Source organism: Paramormyrops kingsleyae, chromosome 7 (genome assembly GCF_048594095.1).
Source record: "Paramormyrops kingsleyae isolate MSU_618 chromosome 7, PKINGS_0.4, whole genome shotgun sequence".
Classification (NCBI taxonomy): Eukaryota; Metazoa; Chordata; class Actinopteri; order Osteoglossiformes; family Mormyridae; genus Paramormyrops; species Paramormyrops kingsleyae.
In genome coordinates this window covers 30350759-30377806 of record NC_132803.1, presented here as the reverse complement: position 1 = coordinate 30377806, position 27048 = coordinate 30350759, and the positions used below count along the sequence as shown (strand labels likewise).

At 49.2% G+C, this 27048-nt stretch overlaps 1 protein-coding gene across 10 annotated transcripts in view; it reads right to left on the bottom strand.

Annotated features, from left to right (window-relative positions):
• Positions 1-1712: 1712 nt before the first annotated feature.
• Positions 1713-27048, bottom strand: part of rgs3a (regulator of G protein signaling 3a) — a 92888-nt gene continuing 67552 nt past the window's right edge. For 9 of the 10 annotated variants that reach the window (XM_072714754.1, XM_072714751.1, XM_072714752.1 and 6 more), the window contains 5 exons: positions 13706-13779; positions 6248-6349; positions 5098-5159; positions 3805-3971; positions 1713-3614 (listed from right to left, as the gene is read on the bottom strand). In XM_072714754.1, coding sequence (XP_072570855.1) covers positions 3417-3614; positions 3805-3971; positions 5098-5159; positions 6248-6349; positions 13706-13779 — 603 coding nt within the window. In that variant the 3' untranslated portion in view covers positions 1713-3416. Of the gene's footprint in view, positions 3615-3804; positions 3972-5097; positions 5160-6247; positions 6350-9659; positions 12087-13705; positions 13780-27048 lie in introns of those variants that run through there. The other variant, XM_023811090.2, reaches the window with a different exon arrangement.

Here is a 27048-nt window from a genome sequence, read left to right as displayed (position 1 = left end):
GTGTGATAGTTGTGGGGTATGATTTAAGAATTTAGGCCCTTTTGTCTCATATTGGTTTCCATCGGTAAACGGTAAGACGCTATAAACAGGGATTAAGAGGACCGGAGGTAAAGATCATGGACGTTCTCTGAGGATCCTGAGTGGTGGGGGGAGGTGGGGGCAGAGAGGGTTATTGTGGGGCAGGTAGGTTTTTGTGAAAGGTCATCTGTCTCTGATCTCCCTTCCCCCGCCACCCTGTTGCCATGCCGATCATGATCACTGTCTCACTTGGCATGCCACCCCTGTTCCACCCACTCTGGAAACCCGTCCAACATCTCTGCCTCCACCCCCCAGCACTGACGTTGCTTGAGCCTGCCGCTGACCAAAGAGGGAATCCCGGTGACTGCATCAGCAGCGAGCGTGTAGGATGAGCGTCGGGTTAATTAACGAGGGATGTCTGGCTTCCATGTCCCCCCCGCCCCCCACTGCCACGCCAGCAACACCCACCCTGCCTTCTTGCAGGCATGACCCTCAGCTGATTATCCTTCATGAGGGAAAGTGTGAAAACTTGTGTATGAAGGGATTTGCAATTAAGAGGTATTTATCAAAATAACCCTCCCCTAAAAGAGCATTTAGCTAACATTTTCGCTGTTCGTTTTATGTAGCTAAATTAGGGAATTTTCACATTTCCAAATTACGGTTACATTTTCACATTGTATCCATCTACAAATTTCGCCAACAGCGAGCCCCATAAACCAGTGGAATTTATGTGTTTTTAAACTTTGTGCTGTTTATGTTCACGTGTCCCAGCACGCCGTTTGGAGCGGCGTACTTCGGACCGGTTTCGAGGAAAAGGGTCACGGTTTCGTCATCCCTGTCGCATCTGCGAGGAAAGTTTACAAGTGCGACCTGACAAGCTCATAAAAATAAAATCCAATTAAAATTTAATTCGAAAGGAACAGCTGGACATCAATGATTAAAGAGGACTGAAAAATGATTGTAAGATGGAGAGACGGCTAATGGACGCTGTCATCGAGGTCATCGTTATGCAACTGTGCACAAGTGACCAATGGCACTCACACTTAGTCTGGGGCGCCGTGGGTGTGGGTCTTAAGAAAAACTCTTCCACTTTTCTGCCCCCATTTTTCAGGCAAAAAGAGAAAGATCAACAGGGATGAGAGTAAAGGGAGCAGAATGGTGAAAAACATGGAAGGAAATAATTTTGTTCATTAGTTTTTGGATGTTTTTCTGTGAAAGGACACAGATGGTGGCTGGTGACAGAGATTAAGTGTTTTTCTCTGCAACAGTTTTCAACTGCCAACAGTCAACCTACACCACCTGCACACCGTCACCCCCCAGTCTTCACCCTGAAGACGACACCAGCCCACCCTCCTTATCTTCTAACAAAGACAGTACAGTCAGCTGTAGAATAGCAATCAAACCATGTTTTAACATAACTATATTTATATTATTTCAAAAGAAATAGATAGAACATAGAGATGGCTTATTTGATTCTGAATGGGCAAACTATAGGGCTTCATTAAGATTTGGGCTTTTCTTTACTTCATTAATGCATTCATCTTTCTGGGGTGTTCCCCAGCCTTGTGCCCAAGGATATCTATCAGGCCGGATAAAGTTACGGAAGCTGGATAGATGTATCTACTGGTCCAAATTGTTCCGAAAGCACAATTCAAGCATGGCATTCACCGTAAACAAAACACAAAACCACGTGGTCACTTTAATACAAGCTGCTTCCTTTATTTTCCATCACTGATGACACCAAATGTTTTTTTTTTTTCCTGTCACTTTGCTATTCTGTAGGAGATGCACTGGTCTGTAAACAGTGAAAATGATAAAATACATTTAATAAAACTCCTTACAAGCAGTGTATAACCAGGAAGAGCAAAACCTGACCTCCTCATTTGTAACAATACACATTATTTTATAGTTTTTTCTCTCATATTTACATAGTTACAACCATATTCTCACGTTACATTAATGCAACTGTTTTTTTTTGTTTTTTTTTCATTTTGTCTATCTCATTTTTTTAAGAATGATATTTACATGGAGCCCCGGCTGCCTGCTGCCAGGGGGTCTACACTTGCCTTCTTCGCTTTCTCTCTTAATTTAAACGAGTTAGACAACCAGCAGAATCTGTAACAATTCTTACAAATAAAAAGTAACACAGAGTTTAATCCGTTGTCCATTTCATAATAAAAAAATAAAAAGAAAACAACGGAAACTTATCCAAAGGAAAACAAACATATTGCACTTTAAATCCAGACAGCAGTGGATGTGGTTACGGCTGGGTAATGATTGGGGGGGGGGGAGGTTTCAGCTGAGTGCAATGTGTTAAGCATTCTGCAATAAGGTCTCTAAATAAATACCTCTGTACAGATAAAGCGCCGCCTTCTCATTAATAGAGCAACCGACTGTTCTGCTCTGCATATGAGTGGAGTGTAGGCTTTTAACCCAGAAGTGATAAAAAAACAAACATTTTTAATGTATGAAAGAAAATGAAAATAACAAACTTCATAGTTGAGTGCTTTATGTCCTGAGAATATTGTCTCATCCAGTCAAGGAGTAGCTACAATGAGTAGGTTATTGGCTCTACAGAACTCAAATAAAGCATTTTACAATCTTTGGAGATGGGCAGCAGGTCCTTCTAAGATGTTTGGGAGGGGGGAGGATGGGGAAGGGTGAAGGGGGGGGGGGGTGGGTTTCCCCCTCTGTCGTATCAGACTGCCAGCGCTTGCTTTTTTCGCCTTATTCATTGGATGAATGCAGTGAGAAAGATCTACATCCCCCCCCCCCCCAAAAAAATGGAATGGTAAGGGTGGGAGGAATCAAAGAAAAACTTTGATGGCAAATGAAAAGAGGAGAGGTAAAAACAAACAGGCTGACAAAGAAATCCAAAGGCCTTGCCGACCACTGGGATGAGGACATTGTTCTGAAATGTGTGTGTGTGTGTGTGTGTGTGTGTGGTGTGAGTTTGTGGGGGGGAGGGGATGCACCCCTTTGTCGTACCAACAAAATTTAACAGGATCCATGAGAATGAAAGGGGGGGGGGGGCAGATGGGGGGAAAAGGAGCAGTAATGCAGTCCATGTCTCTGGGACCTGTCAGCACCCAGTCCGTTCTCCAGCACTTGGGGGAACTTAAAAAACCACTAACAGTGATGGCGGAGGCATGACCCCCTGAACCCCGGGCCAGCTGGCCGGGTTAATCCCTCCAGACCCCAGCCCAGCGCGCCAGCTGGACGGGGCTACTCTCTGTCACGCTTTGTGTAAACATTGTGGCATTCCTTCTTCACAAGCCATCTCGAACTTCTTGAGTCGTAGTAGACGGGATGGAGAAACAAAACTAAATGCTAAATGAACTCAATCCCCTGCATTTTCTTTCTGAGTCTCTGTCCCCTTGATTTTGTCCGTTTTTTTTCTACGACGATGAAGATGACGTCGACATGGACTTCTTTTGGTTCACAAGGTCCAGGTAAAGTTCTGAGCGCAAGAAGCGGGGGTAAGAGTCCTTCTCCATGAGGCCATATATCCTCTTCTGGGCCAGGTCGAAGCACGACCGCGACGAGGTCTGCAGGTTCTCCTTGGTGTGCTCCCGTGTGTAAGAGTCCAGGTTGACCTGAAGTCACAAGGAAAAAAGCAGGTTCATTGAAGGCTAAGGATTCGGATTCGCGTATGTGGCGAAAATGCCTCATAATTTTTGGAAGGCACATTTAAACCGAATGGTAGGCATTTTGATTGAAAACCAAACCAACTGATAACCAAAATTTTAAAGAATGACCACTGTTAAACCACAAGCTTGTGTTTACCTCTTTACAGGACTGGATAGCGATGTATTCTGCGAAGATTTTCTTGGCTTTGGAGGCCATCTTCGACTGTGACTTGATTTTCTTGTAGTCCTCGCATGTTAACCAGAAATCCAGGTTCTCTTCACTGAATTCTGTGCGCAGGAACGCTCTGAAGGCAGCTTGTCCATCTGGGGAGGGCAGAGAAAGGGTAGAGCAAAGGACATTAATAGGGAACCAATGACGAAACCATGGTAACGTCGCACAGCCCAGCAGAAGGAAGATCTAAAATAGCGCAAGCTGCTCATGGAATCATAATGCTGCACAAGGCTTCATCGAACGTCAGATACATCATTTTTTTTTATTTCCCAGAATACATTTCGTTTCATTCATACATGACAGCATCACATCTTTTAGATGTGGTTGGAAATGCAGGTTTCCTCTGTAGCAATAGAAGCCATGCAAGGGGCACCAAGCTGATGCAAGGGGCGATGTGGAGATGTGGTGGCACCGGGGATCTCGGAGTGAGTGCGTGGGTGGGGGGAAACCTACAGACTGCCAGAACTTTTCTGTCTCCCACCGCACCCCAAATCGATTGCTGATAAGACTATCTACAAAGGAAAGACTGCCTTTCACAAGACAGACTACGATTTGAGTGGGGAGGGGGCTCTATAGGAAACGGGATATTTGCTTCACTCGCGTCTGTGCGTGTGGCAGCCGCCGATGTCATCGCAATGCTACGGGAGTCTGCAGTCAGGCTTGATGGTCGTGTGCAAACGCGGGGCAGCAGTCCCCCTCCCTTCCCCCTTCCACCCCCGTTCCGTCTCCCTGCACTAAAGCGTGAGATTAACGCGGGGGCCGAGGACCGGGGAACAGGAGGACTATTCACCCACTGCAGCACCCACACGTCAGTGCCTGCCGAACGGTCAAACGACCAGAGAAGGCATGCATGGATAATAGCAGAGGCTAGATACAGCGCCGTCAAGAAAAGGGTGTCTTTACTGGGATTAAACCAGTGAAAGAAATTAATATACTGCTCTCAGTGTTATACTGCTCTCCATAACAACCCTACTGATATTAAAGATGTATTTATTAAGAGAATAACCAGAGACCCCAACCAGAATAAGGGGTTAGTAGATGGATGGATGGATGGATTGATGGATGGACAAATAAACATATATAGAGATTTCATGCCCCTAGCGTTTAAAGCATTCCTGTCCAAAAATCTGCATATCCTCTGAGCAAGCTGTGCATTGCAGGATAACCAAGTTTATCAGCGTGAATTGAGATTTATAGGAAAAGCTTTAGCAAACTCACATTTGTGGGCCAGCAGCTTGTCCAGAGACTCGCCCCACTTCTGCGCCTCCTCCGGTGCGGGCCTGCAGATGAAAGCCGCACGGTTCTTCAGCAAGCCCATCTCTGCCAGGTTTCTCATTGTGTGACCCATTCGAAGCAGTGCGCTGCCTTCCGTCCTGCCTGAATGCCCAGCGCTCTGCCGTGCCTCTGGCTTCTTTTACGCTATGTCTGTCTCTCACTCTCTCTCTCTCTCTCTCTCTCTCTCTTTCCCTGTTATGCTACTTCTCTCTGGTTTTTGTGTCAGAGTGTCTGACTGCCCTTGCTGGATTCTTGCTTATATGCTTGTTCTCTGAGGGGAGGGGAGAGGGGAGGAGACTAAGCCAGTCTTGTAAGGTTTGATGGGCGTTGCATTCACCCCTAAGCCACACCCCCAGTATTTTTCTATTTTTTTCAATCCCCTGCTCTACATGTGTTGGCTCAATGGAACAGAGCAGGTCTCCTCACTGAGCCAAAACAGAAATACTTCCTCGAGTTACATCCGTCCCTTTACGGTCCCGTTTCTTCATTCTGCTCATTTTCATCCACTTTAGATTTCTGCCACAGCATCTAATCGTGTGTGAGACCGTGATCTATGATCGGCACTAGCTTCACGCATTTAAAATGCCATCGGATCAGGCCTTTCTGAGATCATCATCATAAGGCTGAAATGCACCATCACACAGGCTTGTCTAATGAGATTTCTCACTGTGCCGCATTCAGGCTAACGCTCTGCTTTGGCACAGACATACTCCGGCAGGGAATGTTTACCCTAGTAAAGTCCCAGTGAATCCATACATCTCCACAAATCTAAGACCAATCACTATAGATCATACAGTTTACAGGTGGAAGGCACAATTTGGGTGGGTTGTGCCTCCCCCCCCCCCATCACAACATTTAGTCATAGAAGACCCCCCCTCCGAAATGCTGCATCTTGTATCCGTTTAAGAGCTTTCCGCCTTGCAAGACACCCAAACAGATGCAGTGGTTTACGCTGCAGTCAGAGTGAAACCAGACGTTCTGTTCTGCGGCACGCAGGAAACGACGCTGGTCACTAACGCCGCCGGAGCTTCCCGCCGCCACCGCCGCATGCTGCATGCTGCATGCCACCCAGGAAGCGGACGCATGCACTCACTTGACTGACTTCATGGCTTTGTCCAGCTTTCCGGACGGACAGCTTCCGGGGGACTCATTCTTCCTCCGTAGGAACGCCAGCCGGTTCTTCATGTCTTTGGCCCTGAGCACGAGAAAAGAGAGGGAGGGAAAAAATTTGAGATGAAAGACAAACACACCAGCTGGACCCCCTGAAGCGAAAAAGTGTCGATCGATCGCCGGGGGCCGCGAGCCACGACTATAATCTCAGAAAGAATAAAACCATAAAAAATGTATGTGATGGTCCTGTGAGATGCTTAGATCCTGTCTGTGCTGCACCGGGGCACAGGTGCCTTTGGCGCATACATTTTGTGTTGCAGCAGGGTTGCGCCGACCCAGAGCAGTGTAGCGACGTCGCCTGGCGGCGTGTCTGCGGCTGTCGGCAACGCCGCTCTCGGCCCGGCAGCTCCTGCACGGCAAGGCAGCCAGCGACTGTCGAGCGGAGTAAAGGAGAGAGAAGCGTTCCTTCACGTCAGGCCTCCTGGGGAATCGCCCCGCGGGATGACGGCGGGAGCTGCAGCTGAGTGCCAGTTCCCCTCTCTGCGCCGTGATGCCGCGATCCTCCACATGGTCTCTCTGAGCCTGAGTCTTCCTGAGGATTCCCGGTACCCTTTCCCATAAGGCTATCTCGCCTCCAACCCACTCTCTCCACACATCTCCCCAGAGAGATGGAACATGGGCACCCAGGAGACCCTGGGACACAGAGGATAATAGGGGCTTTCGTTTGTCACGCTTCAAGCTTCGGGCCTCGGGGACTCGAATCCCTCTACTCACTGAACCGCGTGCGGCTGTTTTGCCAATTCTGCCACTCCTCCTGTGCCCTCCTGGAAGTGTTGCTAAGGCCTTACTATCAAAATACGGCAGGGCATGTTTTGGGCACACAAAACACGTAGACTGTATTTGCTGATTCTAAGGGAGTGTTTGGCCTGGATAAACAAATGCAGGGCCCGCATACCAACAACAGATAAGATCTGGTTTTGTCGACAGGACGGGCTCGGATTTAACCGGCTGCCGTCGGACACAATGGCATGGATGGACCTTCGCCACGCGTGTCAGCGAGGCACACGCCCTGAAAGTCTCAGGGATGACATACGCACTGCATGCTTCAGTTACCCTCAAGGAATGTCAAATATTTGCTTGAAGCAAGATACGGTTTCAGCCATCAATATTTCTACAGATATTCACAGATGATTCTATTACACCCGATGACTGTGCATGAAAGGGCTTACTGGGTAAATGTGGGAGTGAATCCCTTAAAACCCAGTTTTAACTTTTATTGAATGAGGGAGGCAAAGGAGCTGTCTGGGAAAACATAAGCTTCCTATGAAAATGCTACTTTTAGGTCACCGATTCATAGACACTTTGACAAAGGCATAATTATTTGACATATAAAAACTCTTTTTAAAAGCCATAAAATTGAAGCAGGGGGCAGGAATGTATTTTATCACTATTTTTGGAGGTTTTGGTGATGCGCGGGTCATGTGGGTGGCGAGAGGCCACAGCATCCCACCCCCCCCTCCCCCCCATGTCAAAAGAGGCCTGTTTAATCTCTGGAAAATATTTGCCGGGCGACAATAAAATAACATATTATATGAGTCTGGTTTCAATTCAAGTGGGTGAATGTGGCTGCATGGAAATCGTTCTCTGACGCCCCCCTACCAGACGTAGTCTGAAAAAGAGAGTGCTCGGAACGCAACTCGACAGTGCCACCCATTGGTCCGATGGCAGTACTGCACCCCTGTGATTCTTAGAGATGCTATTTTCTGATTTCAGGTCAGCGGCAAACATGAGCCAAATGTTAGGTGCATGAATAAACAGAGAAAAGACCACCGATCCAAAAGCTGATCCACACCAGAGACGGCAACTTTCCCGGCAAGTCATGGAGAAAGAAATTAAGACATTCCAGAATTAGACTGGAACATTTAATGAGTATGTTAAGTATGTTTAATGAGTATGTTAAGTAATAACAACAGAAATGAATTACAGGAAATACACTGTCACTTGTGAGTTAAAAGGACCCTGCTCTGATTATGCCCCCCCCCCCCCCGAAGCTGTCCTTGGGGAGTCACGTGACCCTGCGCGTATTCTACATCTTTAGCGACGCGCGAGTGCATCCATCACTGCCCTGAGAGTCATGCCAGCCCATTCAGACTCTTAAACATACACGACCCTCCCCATCTTGCGTCCAGGTCAACATCAGGTCTGCCACCAGTGCTCAGGTGCACCCTATGCTGGACAATGAACCCCCCCCCCCCCCCCCCAGAGATGCACACACACACTCCACACCCCTATACTAGCTGACCTGGGTGTGGGAAGGTCAGTGAGGAGGGTGTAGATGGTGCAGATTAGCCCCCCTGCCCTCTAACACCCACCTGCCCCCCCCCCCCCCCCCACACACACACACACGAACACACACAAAGAGCTGAATTCTACCTATATACCTGTCCTTCCTGCAAGATGGACAAACAAAGCAGTAGATGACGGATGGATGGGTAGAGAACCAGCATCCCTGAGCACAAGCCCATGAGAGGTTTGCAACCCACAAGAGGATGTAACCCAGAGGTGAAGGAAAGCTCTGTGTGTGTGTTTCTGGAGGGGGGGGGGGTGCAGCATGTGCTTCTCCTCCAAATGTCCTGTTGGCCCCCTCCGCGCTGCCAGGCGTAATCGGATCTCCTTCTCTATTCTGCCCATGTTCTATTTTTGTTCCCTGCCGTCAAACTCAGCCACTTTCAATTTCAGAGAAAATCTGGGACTCATGCAACAAAAAAACAGCAGCCCCCCGCTACCTGGGGGGGGGGGGGGGCTGTGACAAGCAACCCAATGCAAAGTTTGACATCAAAGTTATCTATTGGCATCAAGGATCCTTGGTTGAACCTACACCAGACACAGTTCTTGCACATGCCAGATGTTTTCTGTACGGTCGGACGGGGCTGGGGGCCTCACCGTGACCCCCACCTTCTCCAGCACGGTACCAGCCTGGCTTCCGACCTTGCACCGGGAGGCTAAGCCCCAGGGCCCAAACGCTCAGGCTCCAGCCGGGTGTGCGGAGCGGGGACACGGCGAGGAGCAGTGGACATGGAGAGCCGGAAATGCTACTCCGTGCTCAGTGTGATGCCGTCAGCCCCTGCTGCAGAAGACGCAGTGACAGGACTCTGCAGCTCCTCTCTGCTACACCTGGCCTCTTTATAGCCCAAATTAACTGCAGTTTTTACCAAGAATTCCAAAACACCCCTTCCCCCAAACCCACGGGGAAAAGTGTGAAAGTCCTCTGTCACTCTCGACTAAGAATGACCCCCCCCCCTACACACACACCTCAGCCCCTGCACCCGAAACCTCAGCTATACCAAAACACCCCCCACTGACCACATGCATGGAGGAGGGTCTCCCTATCCTACCTTTCTAGATACTTCTCGGAGAAGTCGACCATGGTGTGTAGCATCAATGAGCCTGAGGGGGCAGCAGCACACAGAGCTCGCATAAGTGTGGGCGGCTGTCACATTCCTTCCTACCCCTGTGTGGCTCTGTAGCAGCATTATATATGGTGGGGGTGTGGCCTAGCAGGGGAGGGGCCCCGAGCCTCCAGTCACGGCTCAGCGTGCTTCCTGAACGCGCCGTGGACACTGCAGGCTTCCCAGGCAGCACAGCCGGCCCAGATTTCACAAGCCGCTATGAAGCCTTTTCTGTGAGCGTGAGATTATAATTATAGCTACAGAAATAATCGTTATAAAAAGACTATTATCCGTTGCACAGCTACTTTTGTTTATTGAAAATGGACACAGAAAAGAACATTCCAGAAAGAAATGATTGATGAGACATTATTTAGTGATGCATTCTCCAGACAAGGTTTGGGCTTTTTGTCCGTGTGTACAGGAAACAAGTCCGATTTCTCACGTTTCTCCAAACAGGTGGGCCATCTTGAAAATAAGCCGTAGGCTTTACTCAATTTCACGGCCCAGAAAAGAGCAACAGGTGTGCAAATATTTGTCTGTCGGGAGCATAATAATTCTCCCTTGTCTGTAGGGGCCTGACACTGCGCACCCCCCCCCGCTGCCTATCACCATGTGGGCCTGACAGCACACCTGGAAGCCCCCACTCAGGTGATGATGGATCCCAGCCGTTCCACTTCCACTCCGGAGGGGGTCTGGGGGGATACTTTGCGAGTCTGGGGGGCACCTGAATCACTTCCTCCCCCCGCTGTTTGGGAGCCTGTATTCCTGTCATTTGATTATTATCTGCTTAGCAGGTTGGCTGTCGGGTATCGAGACACCCCCATCTTCTCAAGGGCACGGCGCACTAAGCCCTCCACCCACTGCTCCACCTGTGCGTCTTACAGACTCGCCTCAGTGCCCTCCAACAGTTTCTCCTGGCTCAATGTGCAAAACAAACAAAAATACTACAGGCTACACACAATACACACAATACAATACAGAACTACACGGAGAACAGAACTACACGGAGAACTACTATTCAGCACAGAGGTAAATCTTGTGCAGAGTAAATAGTGCTCAAAGTGTCCTCCTGATCACGGGCACAGTGACTCACACTAACTGTGATAATGAAGGAGAAGTTTCACAGTGTACACTGACGCCAGACCAGAAATCAGGAAAATAAAACTCCATTTTTGGCTGCTTTAGGGGAGGGGCTTCTATATTTGGCAAATCTGATCAGCTTCAGAACACCAGTGGGTGATTAGACAGGGATTTGGTCTGTAATTCCTCTTGTTTTTATTCACAATAGCAAAGAACTTCCATCATGCTGGTGGTGGGGGGGTGGGGGTTAATGGCCAAAACATAGCTGATCTGGATCTCAGACGCAGCTGCTGGTCCCGTCAGGAAGACTTGCTGAGTCAGGGGAATGTGGTCATGGAAAGGTTTTCACTGAAGAAAAATTCCGCTCGCTTTCTGATCTGTCCGTGAAATCTCAGCTTTTCTTCTCCTGTACCTCGTTTAACCATCTTCCATCTTTTCTGTCCAATTGGATCTATCTTCACTCATTTTCTCCCACAGACTAGCCCCTCTGCAGCTAGCTAACCACATGCAGCTACAGGAACAGTGATATAAAGCAGCAGTAGTAAATATTATCTTTAATACAGGGGCACTGGCCCCAGCTGAAAGCTGATTGGCCCCCAGAATGTCCCCTCCCCTGTCACTCATGGATTCAAAACACATCATTGGCTAATGGTAACGTTAGCCCCTGTGTATGAATTAGGCTCCTCTTTTGCCTCCCACCATAAAAACCCAGAATCGCCCCGTCATTAAACCTACAGCGCTCTGCAGCAAGCAGAAAGGTGTACGACGTACTGCGTAGTGTCTAAAGCATACTGCGCACAAAGAGGGAAGAGGAAAAGTTCGCAAATAAGACAAAGAACAATGGGCTGCATCTCGACTCAATGGTCAAATGAAAAATTCCACTGTAGTGACTGGGGGGGGGGGTCTCTCATTCAACCGTGTCTGAGCTCAGCTGAAGCTACAGCTGCTCGCGTTCACCCCTCGCGGCCCCGAGGATGCAGGCCAGTCGGGGTGTTTTTATTGACGCAGGAACCCGAGAGCCAGATTAAATAGGGCCCCGGATGTACGTCCCGCGCCGGGCTCCTGTGTCGGTTTATCTGCAATTTACAGGTCTTCCACTGAGTTTCCAGCCTCGGGGAACTTTGCCCACGTGTAAACAAGCTCCCAACGGCTTGTAAACTGTCGTTATGTTGTATTTGTATACCGAAAGGCAGTAATTTGAAAAAAAAATAAATGCAGAGTAGCTCTGTAATGTTCTAGAGCATCATTACAGCATGGTGGGCAATTTACATCATGAAACTCATAGGAAGATTTGTGAACTCGAAACTCATACCGCCATATCACGCCTTATCATGCCGGACGAGATGTTTGGTTTAGCTTAAAAAAAAAAAACACAAGCTTATTCTAGGCCACGCAGGACACGGATATTGAGAGGAGGGAGGAGGCAGCACTTATGATGGTGAGGAAAACATCTTCACCCTGGAGTCTTACTTCAGTATCTCAGCCTGTAGACATGGGGGGGGGGGCTGGGACTAACCCGCTGGTCACGCTGAGGGTGCAGGGGAAGGAACGAGGCTTCCGCTCCCTCTCATTTCAGTCTCCTAGTTCTGCCTTAGCTTCCTCACGTGCCTCAGCCCCCCCCCCCTCCTACCCGGATCCCACCCGGTTCCTCAGCTTCGCCTTACGGCTCCCCAGTGCTCGGCGAGTAAAGCCACTGGACGTGCAGCGCCTGATTTAACGCCGGGGCCGTGGCAAAGACAGCCTGAGTGTACGTTCGAGGGTGGGCTTCCGCCTAAAGGGGGTGTGTGGAGCCTGTGTTTGTGTGTGTGTGGGGGGGGGTTGTTCTTGTGACTAGGTGCTGGTCAATAGCTGGTCAAAAGCAGCTCCAATGGAAAAACAAACCGTAGTCTGACGTGTCTCAGTACTTGAGTCTGATGAAGTTTGTGTGTCAGTGCCCTCAAACATGCACACTCACACACACACACACATCCACACCTGCCGACCCCCCCTCCCTATCCACACCCAGGACGAACCCTAAGTTATCTGTGATCAGGATCCTCTGCGTCCTCTAGATGAGCTCTCTGTGCAGACGGTATTACCAGTGCATGACCAAGCGTTCCGGGGCGACCGCATCAGAAATCCAAACTCATCCGTAACCTGAAATGCCCCAAGGTCCGTCACACGGACACCGTCATCGCCAGGGATTTCTGCACGGTCCGAGACAGCCGAAGAAAAAAGACGCACATCTGCCGGCATGCTCTCGTATTTGCAGACCCGCAGGTGGCGTACAGGTGACATTGAAAGCAGCTGAGGCAGCAGACAGATACCATCGGTGACGGTGGCACTCTCTCCGGACAAGCCGCATGCCAGGGCTCGGCGCGTAGACACAGCAGATTTACACGCCCAGCGCACGCCGATTCACATGGCCGGACACTGTCCTCACTAGCATGCTGACCTAGTATCTGGCCCCGTCCCACTCAGCTGATATTCATTAAAATGGAAAAGATATTGGCATCGGTCCCATGTGTCGATCTTGGTTGATATTCAAAGTTATCAGCACCCAAGCTAAAGATACAACTTCTAAAAGAATGGAGGTGACTGTATTGGATGAGCAGTTAATATTCCATTGTGGAGGAAGAGGGATTTCATCAGCTCATTCGTAACCTTGCTACAAGTCAGCGCTACTTCACCGGTGTCTCACTGCCTGCGTTACGCAACGTGGCGGCTTCACATAGACATAAGGTTGGAAGTAATAAAGTTACCACCATCACTGCTACTACCGATTTGTGGCGCTCAGACGATAGCTGTCGGTATCGATTATCGGTATTGGTAGCATTAGTGAAAAATATATTATTTATTAGTATTGGCCAAAATTTTCACAGCAGTTCACCACTAGGTGGAGATGTGCAAGACGCCCCAAAGTGTGGACTTACAAATTCTTGGGCTTCCTCTTCTTCTTGGTGCCGTCTGGACTGTCTTCGTAACTGCCCTCGGATCCGCCGCTGAGCTGTTGGGAGAAGAGGACGAGGACAGTCTGCATCATATGATCCACGGCGAGTTGGCGGACGGGGGAGGGCGAGGTCCGACCAGCACTTGCTAATGGATCGTTTCCCCTGAAACGAGAAGCTCACTAAGCGTACGGCCAAGGTGAGCTCTCTGGGCGGGTAAAAGCACTAGGCTGCGGACCGCAGGAGGTATCACATTATGCTACCCTGGGCTCTCGTCTCTGATTGGATGAAGGGACAGGGAGAAGGATGTTGAATGGTGGTGGGGCCGCACCGGTAATCCGCAGACCCTGGCATGCCCAACAGGGGGTGGAGATTCGAAATGGTGTATGTGTACTGGGATTTCTAAAAGAATGGACCCATTGTGCGGGGTCTGATCTGATGACTAGTCTGCCGGTCACACAAAGCACAATATCGGAGCGTACCAGAATATCTCTGGGGCACATTCTTCCTGTCTGACGCCCTTTCTCAGGCCAGGTCAGTCAGTCTGATTTTTGTGAGAAAATAGTAATTTTCTGCAATTATCAGATTATAAGAAATGATATGTGTGTACATCCTGCCCACAGGCTGCTGATCGTGGTCATAAAGTGGGACTCGCCACCAGAGAGAGAGAGAGAGAGAGAGAGAGAGCCCGGTAATGTCAGGGACAACCGGGACGAGGTACAAGCTGGGCAGCTGACCTGCATCCACGCACACAGTACGTGCCACTTCACACACACTACCTCCACTTTGCTTGATATTAGCTTCCATACCTGAATCGTAGACCAATAAAGCTCCAATTTGTGTCGCCAGTCATTAATAAAGGGTATTTTGGGGGTTAGGGGCTGCATGAAGTCGTAAAGCAGGATTTGGGGCAGGGGGAATTCATCGGAAATAACATCAAGGCTCCAGGAGTTCTGGGAGGGAACGTGTCCAGCGAGGAATTCTTTCTGGTCTGTTTGTTCCAGGTGCTACTGAACTCATGACAGGCAGACAGGACAAGGGCAACAAAACAGGCTGCTGGCACACAAGGCCTGCGTCACACGGTGCAGCCGGTGCAGCGCAGACGCCAGAGAGAGGCAAACTGCACCAAAGGACGGACGCCGGCACAGAGTATTTTCCTAGACAAAGTGGCAGACTTTGAACCCCTTAGAGTCACATGCCATTTTTTGGGGGGGAGTTTATTTTTAGACAGACAGAGAGGGCCAGGTCACTGACACTTCACGGGACGCCACGATGTAGCACTGTTTCTGAGTTCGGCCTCTGCGGCTTTGACGGATAATGGCACTGATTAAGCACCCATTCATGCTTATGAATGCGGAAACATGGGACGGGCAGGCTGCAGTACAGCACTGAGTCCATCACATCCATTAATGGTGTGAATGGGCTTATTAAAGATTAAATGGACCAGCTCCACCAAAAGGATGCGGAGAGATGGACAGACAGAACCAACCCATTTAGTCTCTCATTGATTTGGTTTCTATTTTTATTAATGACCTAGAACATCACAGTATGTTATTTTTTATAAAATAAGATCTCCGGGGTTCCGGACTTCGTAGTTCCAGGTGTATTAATTCATCTCTCACTGTCACCTTGCTCCACCAACAACCACATTCATAAAGCCATTTCTGTATATTTTCATACTGCTCATTAGCAGTCATTGTATTACACAATAGCTAGAGAAGACCTAACAATCCCCTACAGGATGCTGGGATGGCGACTGACATCAAAATAACCATGAATCCATTGCCAGAATGTGAAAAACGTGCAGGAAGGAGGTACAAAATCTGTTCCAGTCCCTGCCGACGGAAGCCTGGCTTCCGGATTCCCAGCGCAGTAGGAAGGAAGGCCGGTTGAGCTGTTTGTCTCTGTTTCTCTACTGGCTGGTCCACCATCAAGTGGAAATACAAGAATACAAGACCAATTCCAGGCAGGAGACGTGCAAACGTGTGAATCCTCTAAAACCCCTTCCTGCATCGGTTCACAACTGGTACACACAAATTAAACACAAAAAGCAGATCACAAATACAGTCCTCTTTCTATTTGCCTGTATCCACTAATGCAGGGGTGGGGAACCTGATCAATGGAGGGTCGGTGTGGGTGCGGGTTTTTGGGATGACTTCTCAATCACCCAATAACACTCGGCCCCCAGGATGGGTTTAAGAACCACTGGCTGAATTGGCTGATTGAGAGGTCATCCCAAAAACCCCTCCATTGATCAGGTTCCCCACCCCTGCACTACAGAAAGAGTCTAGTATGTATGAGCTTGAGAAACTTTTGTCCAATAACATGCTCAATGATTTCATATTACAGGTTGAGTCATAGTCCAGTGTCAACGTGGTCATACACCAGCACAAACTGGTCGTTCCAGCTGAGTGTCAGTCCTCAGATTTTCTCCTTTGCTCCCAAATCACCCACCTGTTCTGGGCAGGTGTGACTGGACATTTTCCATGGCCTCCCAGATGCACAAATCACAGGTTCTCATTCCCCTCATTCCCACCCCCAGCTAAATATAATGCTGGGTGGGGGGGCACAGCCAGGATAGGAGCGTGACCGCCGGCGTGGAGCCAGGGGGGACCTCCCCACTCCGACTCCATCTCAGGTTTCCAAAGTGGTGTCGTTGACGGTGGCCCCCTACCGAGACGGCACATGGCGAAACTGAGAAGGGTTGGATGTGACCAGGCCATGTGTGCGTGCCGCTTGGAGAAATCCTGGGCTGGTACCATTTGGCACAGCCGGATAGGGAGAACAGGTCAATAGGTCGAGCTGGGACATGCCTGGACATGCACGCAGCAGCTATAGGGCCTTGGAGAGGGTAAAGATCTACAGAAGGGGCCCCCAATATGCAGCCTGTGGGGCCAATTCAGCCCACGTGAGTGAAATGTTTGGCCCAAGCAAACCTCAGGAAGAAAGGATTGATTGACCCCTTACATTCCGCTGACCCACCCCTGATTGGCATATTTTAACGTCTGTTATTTGGTGGCCCTTGGTTTCATGTTGGTGATGATAGAATTTGGCCCTCAGGGAAAATTGACTGGGGACCTCTGCTCTGTTGCAATCCCCTCCGACAGCTGGTCAGTTTCCCTGCAGGGAAAGGGGATTATCAGTTTAGCAGTCTTGGTTTTTTTCAGTTTGGTTTCTCTACTATATCATCAAGGTCACTGCAACGCAAAGGTGACACTTCACTGCTCTCCCGGGAGAATGTATCTTTGAAAACTTCACAGAAGGTTCAGGCGGACCCTGAAATATCTGCAGTCATTCAAACTGTCAAATCCTGTTTTCGTATTAAGTCTGAATAAATTTAATGGCGAGTAAAAATACTAACTAAACAAGACACAAACAAAAAAGAAACAACGTAAGACAGATGAAAGCGACTTTGCCATCGTATTCTAACTGCCTGGGCACAGTTTAACATGTTCATGGCATTGTGTAATGGCGCTTTTCCACTGCAAGAACCAAGCCGTACCTGAACCATACTGCAAAGAGAGAGGTCTCCTTTATATATCATCTGGGCCGTACCGGCGCCGAGATGGTGCTGCTGACTGGCAGGACCAGAAGCGTGACCGAACCCAGCTGGTTGTGTCACCACCATCTAATTGGTTCAAATGCACAGAGATACCAGTGTTCTGCACATGGATTCTCTGATTGAAAAAGGGGTATATTCTATATATTATTCATTATTAGTAGTATCATACTTCACGATGTACTGATGCATTCCCGTTAACTTGGAACTAGAAAATTGTCAACTACCTACTTAAAAAATATATAAGAGCAGCTGAAATGAATGGATTCAAAAGGGAAATTCATGCAAGCGAATGCTAATTCCGCTAGCGTTTCATGCTAATGTAAGGCAGTGATTCTCAAGAATAGCACATAGTAAATCACGATGTACACTGTGTGAAAAGTAAATATTTGTTTCTTGTGTTTTACGTTACTGTCGCTCTCCAAACCCAGCAAGGCCTTTACTGAGCCGACCCTTCTGCAGTGGAAAACCCAATCGAACTGGAACTGTGCTGTAACTAGTGTCTCTTCACAGTACAGCTGGGGTACGACTCGGTTCCTGTATGGCAGTGGAAATGCACTATAAGAGAGATGTGGCTTCACATGCTCTAGGTTCCATGGCTGACATATTTGTCACATCTCCCTATGTGTGGAGTGGTACGGCCTTGTATCTTGCCATTTTGATGTCTGAAAAGTTTTGTGATGTTTGCGTTTCATAAAAATAAAAAATAAAAAACATTCAGGGCACGACCAGAGTAAGTGCTGATGGCTACTCTCAGCCCCCCCCCCCCCCCCCCCCAAAATAGCATTGAACATATTTATCTGGGGACAATGCAAGCCTTCCCTCCGATTTCTCGTCCAGAAGGTCATTTCTGTCAATCTGTCAGATGGAGTTTCCTCGCATTGTGAGAGCAGCTGGCTACAGAGACAAGACTCGGGGGAACCACATCAATAATGGACACCAACAGCGCCTCCCCCCCCCCAACCCCCCCACCACCCCTGGATCCCGCTGGGACGGCGATCGTGTGGCTGGCTTTGGACAAGAGTCATCCAGCCAACATAATATATTCTTGCTGCTCTGGGTTGGACTTCCTGGAGTCGGGGACAACGTCATCAGTCAAACTGACCAAGGGATGTGGCTCTGTGACCTCATTTACAGTCTGTAAGTTATGTAAACGGTCTGAGAGGGGCCAACCTTTAAAGGATATTACACTCATGAAAGGTTCTTCGCCTGACCTGATTCACTGAATGGACAGGAGGCAAGTTACAAAACACGTACTACTGAGAAAATGGGTTAACTATACGACTAAACTGACCTCAGTGGTGACCTCATCACCCATCATTCTGGCAGAACCAATAGCTGAAGTGCAGAGTGTCATGTGACATGCGCCACACCACTTTCTAAAGTTTGTTCCAAGTAAACTGTCTGATATCATTCAGTCTGATCCCTTGTAAAGTGACATATAATCACAAGAATGGCTTGTCACTCCTTGTTGATGATTGTTGCCTGGGAGATAATAACACTAACATCCCCCCCCCCCCCCCCCAATAAGCACATTCCGAACATAGCAGATACCAAACCTTTCAATGGCCACTACAGTTTTATGTTCCTTACATTGTAATCTTGCCTTTCAAAGCCACCTGTTCTGCCTGTTATTTTATAGTTTGCACGCCCACATCCTGCCTGGCAGGACTTCTTTGCGGGGGAGGGGGGGAATCTTTTTCAAAACTGCAGCTGAGGTGGGCTTCGGAAGTCTGGCCTTCCGCTGCTCAACCCCCGCCACCCCCGATCCCTGCGGATCCAGGCCTGCCGGACCATTCCAGGTTTCCAGTTAAATTCCCTCTAAGCCGGCCGGGTTCTCGTGACGGCCTCCGGACCCCGACGGATCTTCTGCGGTGACCAGACCATAATTTCCCAGGAGCCGCTTCCATTCCGCTCAGTTGCTCTCTCCCAAGATATTTTAGAATAGACTTCTGCAGAAAAGCTCAGAAACGCTGGGAATGACGGGGGTCCCACGCACGACACATGCAGGCCCCCATCCTCAGCTCTACAGCCTTCCTAATCTGTAATCTGTCCATACTGTGCCTCACTTTACAAGCCATGCCAGGTGGATCACAACAGTACAGCTAGCTCCCGAGGGCACAGTTATACCATCACAGGGGTACCCCCCTCCCCACACACTCATCTCTGTTTATTTCTCCACTGAGACAGGAGTAGGACTTTGCTGCAGACCAATGTCTTGGTCTTGTTAATGCAGGCAGCCATTGTATATAGCGCCATCTGCTGGGCATTACAATAGTGCACTGGGAGAGGTTGGAGCACATGACTGGGGAATCCCTTGATGGTAGGTGGAGTCACAAGTGTTGGGGTCCTAGAGAGGGTGTACTTGTGCGGGGCTGGAGGCCAGGGCGACGGATGATATAGCATCACGGCGGCAGAGAGGTAGACATTTGGGAAGACGGGTCCGTGACTCAGCTCATACTGTACGCTACTTGTCAGCACTGCTGCCCCCCCCCCGCGCCCCAACACACGCAAATGCACGAGAGATCCCTCTGAACTCTCCGTGACGCAGTGCCATGGCAACGGGCAACACAAACCCCGGATGTTCCGGGAAGAGTGGGGTTCCACATCAGCAGTGAGGACCCTCAGTCCCAGGAGAGGCTGCCTGGAAGACATGAAGCAGAGACAGCGGCGGGAAGGGGGGCAGCTGTCCCCCACGTCACACGCAGCAGCTAAGGACGGAGTTACGCTCAGTCACGCTGGAGACTCGAGAGGTCGGGACTGCGATGGCGGTTCTGCGTAAGACGAGCAGGTGAGAACAAAAAGTAAAGAACAGCGCAGAGAAGCTGGGCTCTGATGCATCCTGTCGCCATCCATCATGCCGACCACAACCTTCCCGTTCCGTAGCCTGCGCTGTTTGCTCCATGTTGCCCGGGAGACCGGGACAAACGCTACACCGGGATCATTACACATTACACATTACACTAATTCCTCCCTTACCGTAAAACTCAAAAGAAAATTAAGGAAATCTCTGCAAACTAATAAGCAAGCAAGGTTAATTAATGTAGGATTGAACAGCGATTGTGTAGAGGCTGTTCTGCTCTCTATTATGTGTTTCTGGGCCATTGGTGCTTTTTAAATGAGGGTCCCTGCGCCAGTGACCCCAGTAAGGTAGATTAGTGTCCTCAGAGAACACGGACGCACATCCTCAGAGAGGACGTCATCACTGGGGTCCTGGGCTGCAAGCTTCTCACACCACAAAATACCTACAATGTTCCACTACAGCATCACTATGCCAATGTATTGGCTAAAAATCTCGCGGTTTGTATGTCAGTCCTACCAAACAGGGGGATAATCCTAAGGCAGATGCGGCTCAGAGTGCAACACGGTATGCAGACAGCCTACAAACGCCCTCACCGTGTGGCTCTCAGGAGGACAGGCAGAGATCCAAGTATCAACAGGTCCCCCCCAGCCCCCCCACTCTCAACAAAGGGACTGTGCACATCTGGATCAATGACCTCCGTCACGGAAAGTATGACCAGCTTCACGGCGTACGTGATGACAACAAGGATGGCAAACAAGCCAAGCTCCAAAAGCCAGTCCCTCTCGTTACCCTCGGGAATCTTACGCAACTCCTGCCCTTTGACGAGCGTCGTGTGTCACAAGCGGCGAGCGCTAAACAAAGTCTCGCAGATTACTTTGCTTTCCAGACCTCTGTCCAATCGATGCATCTGAAGTTGCCAATCAGCCGACAGACTGCTAAGACGCGGGATTCTATAAGCCACAGTGGCAGTTAGCAGCTATCAAATCTGGGGAAGATCCTGTACCCTTCAGTAAGATGCTTTGAAATAAGCTGTAACCTAAGCAAGCCCATGTAACGTAACGGAAATCCATTCATTAATTAACCACGTTTAAGCATATCTATTTATTTTGTCTTTCAACACTTAAAATAGCAGCTGCCCATCTTATACCCTTGTTTACATCCTGGAGAGTAATCCCATGTGCAGGATTAGCACATCTGGGCCCTTTGAATGCCATCAAACATCTTGGCAAGCAAGCCAGTACCATTTCTAACCCAGACAGGGGTATTTTTGTCTGATACTACAGGCTGCACCAGAATAAAAGAATAAAAATATCTTTGGCTCACCCCCCGAATTGTTGGTCAAGTTATGCCATTCCTTGTACAGTACATGGGTTTTACGTGACTAATACAGAAAGCTTCTCTGTTGGCCTACATAAGGTCGCCTATAAGGGGCTAATGGTTCTGCTAGCGAAACCTGAGCAGGTGTTTATGCCAGGTTATACAGCTGCCCGCTGGAGGCTGACCCCACTTCCCCGAGCCAACAATGGACAGAAAGTTCTTTCTGGGTTGCCAACCTTGTTGTTTTTCCTCATTTCAGTCATGTCTATCAAATATCTGTTGCCGCCAACCGCGCTGTCATTTTTCACACTATACCACCTGTGTAACATGACACCAGGGGTGTAGCTAAGACAGGCAGCCTGAGGAATTACTTCCAAGTTAACCCTTACTCCCTACCCCCCCAGGGAGAAAAGTGATATGGACCATTAATGGCCAAGGAGCTCTATAGAATGTAAGAAAGTGATTATGGCTTTTCCAGCCTTCACACTATACTGCAGTGTTTCCCAATCCGGTCCTTGGGGACCCACAGACGGTCCTCGTTTTTCCTCCCTCCCAGCTGGACTGTCTGTGGGTCCCTGGGGACAGTCCAGGGAAACACGGCTATCGATTATTCTCCATGAAGCCCCAAGAGCAGCTGGAGGCTCAACTTGAGTAGAGAATGTAGAGTGTAGAAGGTCAACGAAAGACAAATAGTACGGTGACGTGCGTCGAGTCTTTTGTAAGCCGGGAAGACGGAAGGTAACACTCACAATGTGAACAAGCCTTCTTAAGTTCTCATGATGTCACCACTCTGCTGCTGCTCTTCCAGCACCGGACTCTCGCTCAGAGACATTTATTGGAAGATCATGGTCTAAGCCCATTATCCCAGGTTATGAATCAGTCGAGGACAGACAAGGTAACCACTACAAAAACATCCTAGTTGATGGCTGTTCTTGCCAGGAAGTCGTTAAGAGCAATAGATCACCCTCTTTATTGCACCGCTGGGGGGGAACGTTCTGTGTTAGATGACTTTTGTACATCGTTCCCCCCCACCACCGGTTAAGCACATATGGGACTTATTCAAGATGGCTGCTGGGATCTGGTGAGGGTATACCTGGCTTTTGTGGTGGGGCATCTGCTGAAGGTTTTGGGAAATGATGGAGAAGCAGGGCAGGAACGTGGTACATCGTAAAGCCAAAATATCTTTTTGGTCAGCAAGAGTTTTATGATACAAGGAGTGATGCACTGGCCTTAGCTGAAAGGGCGCTCTCAATGGTCATAGTGTAAATGAGAATAATAATTGGTAATAAATAGAATATCATAAATATTTGACATTAAGACAGAAGGACACATTTGTCGCTGATTGGTGGGGAAGTTTGTGCAAATTGGTGCAGAAGTTTAGCATTAAAGCAGAATGTGCAACAAATAAGAAAAATTTGATTAATATGCAGTGTTTGCACATGCCAAACTCACTCTGTGTACAACCCTACCGGTAATTGTTAACGTATAAGAATGGTGACATAACCAAAGGGGATTGTGGGTACAGGCTTGGCCTCAGTGGGTTAGACAGGCAGCTAGGCAGGCTGGATTGTGGGTACAGGCTTTGCACGGGGTTAGGGATGGACCAGAACTCTGCTTCCCAGAGGATCTGGGTTAAAATGCATGCTACTGTAAACCAGTGTTTCCCAATCCGGTCCTCAAGGACCCACAGACAGTCGATGTTTTTGCTCCCTCCCAGCTCCCGGAGCAAAAATGTGGACTGTCTGGCAGAGACCTCGGAGGGAGCAAAAACATGGACCGACTGTGGGTCCCCGAGGACTGGATTGGGAAACACTGCAGTAAACAGACAGGTACGTTTCCCTAATATTAAAGGAAATACTGAGTAGTGGGATCCGGTACAATGAGCCGTCTTGCTTTTTAATGCAATTAGTACCGAGAGCAGCTGAGCGAGAACAAGGAGCTTCTATCTCAATCATTCATCCGCTGTAGAAACACGCCGTCGGTCAGCGGGGTAGAGAATGAGCCCCATAACCCAAGTGGGATTAAACAGCTGGCCTTGTGATGACCAATCATGAAAGGAGTAGACATGCCTATTATAACTTGCTTATCAGATTCCTCGGGCTTAATCACGCACTTAACTTCCTATATATGTATATATATATATATATATATATATATATATATATATATATATATATATATATATATACACACATTCCAGTCAGGAACACTTCTAGGATATTGTTAGGTGGGGGGCCTCAGAGGGGCCGTTCTTATCATTAGCCAATAGTTTGTTTGGAATTAGTGAGTGACAGGGGAGGAGGTACTCTGGGGGCCAATCACCTTTCAGCAGGGGCCAGTGGCCCCGTGGCCCCGTCTCTGTTTCCAATCAAACTCTGACCCATTGTCCAGCTACAGTTGCCCAATAACGAGCCGCTATCCCCCCCCAATTGCCCTCACAGTAACGGTACATGTATCGTACATTCCAGCCCCTTACAGAATGTGCTCTTCGCACCGCCGCCGGTGGCCAAGCTAAACACTGACTAAGGCAAACAGAAAACAGCCTTTATCTGGTGAAAAGAGGCGGCAGGATCACGTGTCGGGACAGCCGGCCCCCCCTGTGCTAGCGGGAGGGCCGGCGAGGGCGACGATGCTATTTATGCTGCACCCTCACTCCCGGTGCGTGCGGTCAAGCCTATTTGGTCGTACAGTATGTTCACACACCGGCCCTCCCCCCCGTCCCCCCGCACACCCTCAGGCCCTATTGTACCAGGTAGATCTTGGCTGTCATCAAATCACGCCATTCGCTGTAACTCCTTTCATTTTTTTTTTCTCAGCCCAGTGCATCAGCCATAACCAATGTTTTTTTAATCTTTTTACTATTTAAATTGTATGTATACCCATTTACTGATGTATATCTATTTATTTGGTTTATTATTATAATTATTTTGTAGATTTATTACCCATCCATCCATTTACTCCATTCTAATTATTATTATTATTATTATTATTATTATTATTATGGAGATGTCGCCCCACGTGTCTCGGACCTGGGTTACGTGTGTGTGTGGAGTTGGCATGTTCTCCACGTGTCATTGTGGGGTTTCCTCCAGGTTCTCCGGTTTCCCCCCACAGTCCAAAAACATCCTGAGGCTGACTGGAGTTACCAGATTGCTCAAAGGTGTGCATGCGTGAGTGACTGGTGTGTGAGTGACTGGTGTGTGAGTGAATGGTGCGCGAGTGACTGGTGTGTGAGTGACTGGTGTGTGAGTGAATGGTGCGTGAGTGACTGGTGCGCGAGTGACTGGTGTGTGAGTGACTGGTGTGTGAGTGAATGGTGCGCGAGTGACTGGTGCGTGAGTGACTGGTGCGTGAGTGACTGGTGCGCGAGTGACTGGTGCGTGAGTGACTGGTGTGTGAGTGACTGGTGTGTGAGTGACTGGTGTGTGAGTGACTGGTGCGCGAGTGACTGGTGTGTGAGTGACTGGTGTGTGAGTGAATGGTGCGCGAGTGACTGGTGCGCGAGTGACTGGTGCGCGAGTGACTGGTGCGCGAGTGACTGGTGCGTGAGTGACTGGTGCGTGAGTGACTGGTGCGCGAGTGACTGGTGTGTGAGTGACTGGTGTGTGAGTGAATGGTGCGCGAGTGACTGGTGCGCGAGTGACTGGTGCGCGAGTGACTGGTGCGCGAGTGACTGGTGTGTGAGTGACTGGTGCGTGAGTGACTGGTGCGTGAGTGACTGGTGTGTGAGTGACTGGTGTGTGAGTGAATGGTGCGTGAGTGACTGGTGCGTGAGTGAATGGTGCGCGAGTGACTGGTGCGTGAGTGACTGGTGTGTGAGTGACTGGTGCGTGAGTGACTGGTGCGAGAGTGACTGGTGCGTGAGTGACTGGTGTGTGAGTGACTGGTGCGTGAGTGAATGGTGCGCGAGTGACTGGTGCGTGAGTGACTGGTGTGTGAGTGACTGGTGCGTGAGTGACTGGTGCGTGAGTGACTGGTGTGTGAGTGTGCCCTGCTGCCCTGTCATGGGTTGATGCCCCATACTGGATTGTTCCCTGCCTTGCTCCCATAGGCTCCAGACCCCCTGCGACCCTGAATAGGAACAAGCGGTTACAGAAAATGGCTTATTTGGATTATTGGATTATTTCTATGTATCTGTTTTTTCACATTGTCATTGCACTTTCAGTATTCTTATTTGTATCTGTACTTTTGCGTGTCTGCAAACAAATTCCCCCCCCCCCCCGGATGAATGACATCGTGCAGCTTGTGTATTTCTGCCCTATGACATGTGAATGGCCTCGTTTACGGGGCTGCGAGGGAACCGCCACATGCGGTTCTGACACACCAGGAACCGACACCACGGTGCCTTCCTCTGTGATGGACACCATCTAGGTGGCTACTGCCTGAGGCCCTCTCGTTGTTCCAAAGGGGGGTGAGCTTGAGGGGGAGGGGCATGGGAATCTCACATGGTGGGACGTCGTCCTGTTCACCCGTTGTTTGGCATTAAGGTGACAGCCTGTTGGGGGTTCTTTGGAATAAGCTTTGGTGGGGGGCTGACTCTCTGCTCACTGCTGTCCATTCATCTAGGAGGTTGGGCACCTTTTCCCAGTTTAATCAGACATGTGCCCTCAGCTCCGGGGACAACGCAAACCCGCAAATCTCCTCCTCGGTCCTGGGAAAGCTCTCAGATTGGATTTGATGTTTGCTCAGATGGGCAGTTTTCTTTTTTCCTTTTTTTGTGTTTCTTTTTTTGACACAACACAGACTGAGCTCAGTTAATCCAAATTTCCATAAGATACAATCTCTGATTAGTTCCATCTGCCGTTTTTTTACGGCCAGGAAATGTCAGACTTGAAGACGATAAAAAATGAAGGAAAAAAAAATGCATGAAGGACCAGGAGTGACTGTTCCTCACATAAATGAATTGTTCTGTTGTGCCCTGTTCAGCACCTCTGGCAGGGGAACCCGCCTCAGTGTCTCTCCCCGCCTCATCTGCGCTGGCATCTGGTCCACAGAAAGGCCCGCTAACGACCTCCCACCTGCAATGTTGACGGCATCATCGCGTACAAGTGCTCGACCAGGCCACGAGAAACCTGGATCTGATCCCGGTATCTGGCACACAGCTGGATGGATTGTACCGCACCAGGCGGGCAGACAGCTCTGATGCAGTGTTTGGTACCCCAATAAGTTGGTGGTTTCCTGTCAGTGTGTGAAATGTCACGGTCACAAGGTCATGAGGTCACGAGCGTATCTGCATTCCTGTCTTCACGCTTCCTCACAGTTAATCATCCCTAACCCCGTGCAAACTAAATTTAGCACCAAATGCGAAAATAACAAACAAACCTCGCAGAGAGAGTTCTATTATTTTCTCCCAATCCGTCCCCACTAAAAAAAACACACACACACAATCAGGGCATGAAATAGGGAAAAAAACCAGAAATCTGTTCCTTCTGGGGTTCCCTATTTTCCTCTGAAGATCGCTGAGGGCCGTAACGGAACGCGGCGCCACACTGCAAACAGATGCGCAATAAAAGGGAACACGCAACTACGAGCTGCAGTGCTGTGCGCATGTAGGACTGGCCCGCTAGATGGCGCTGTTCCCCGATTTGCTCGGCCACGTTCCTGTGCCCCTGGATATCCCCTTTGTGGGCTCCTCTTGCAGGGCTTCTT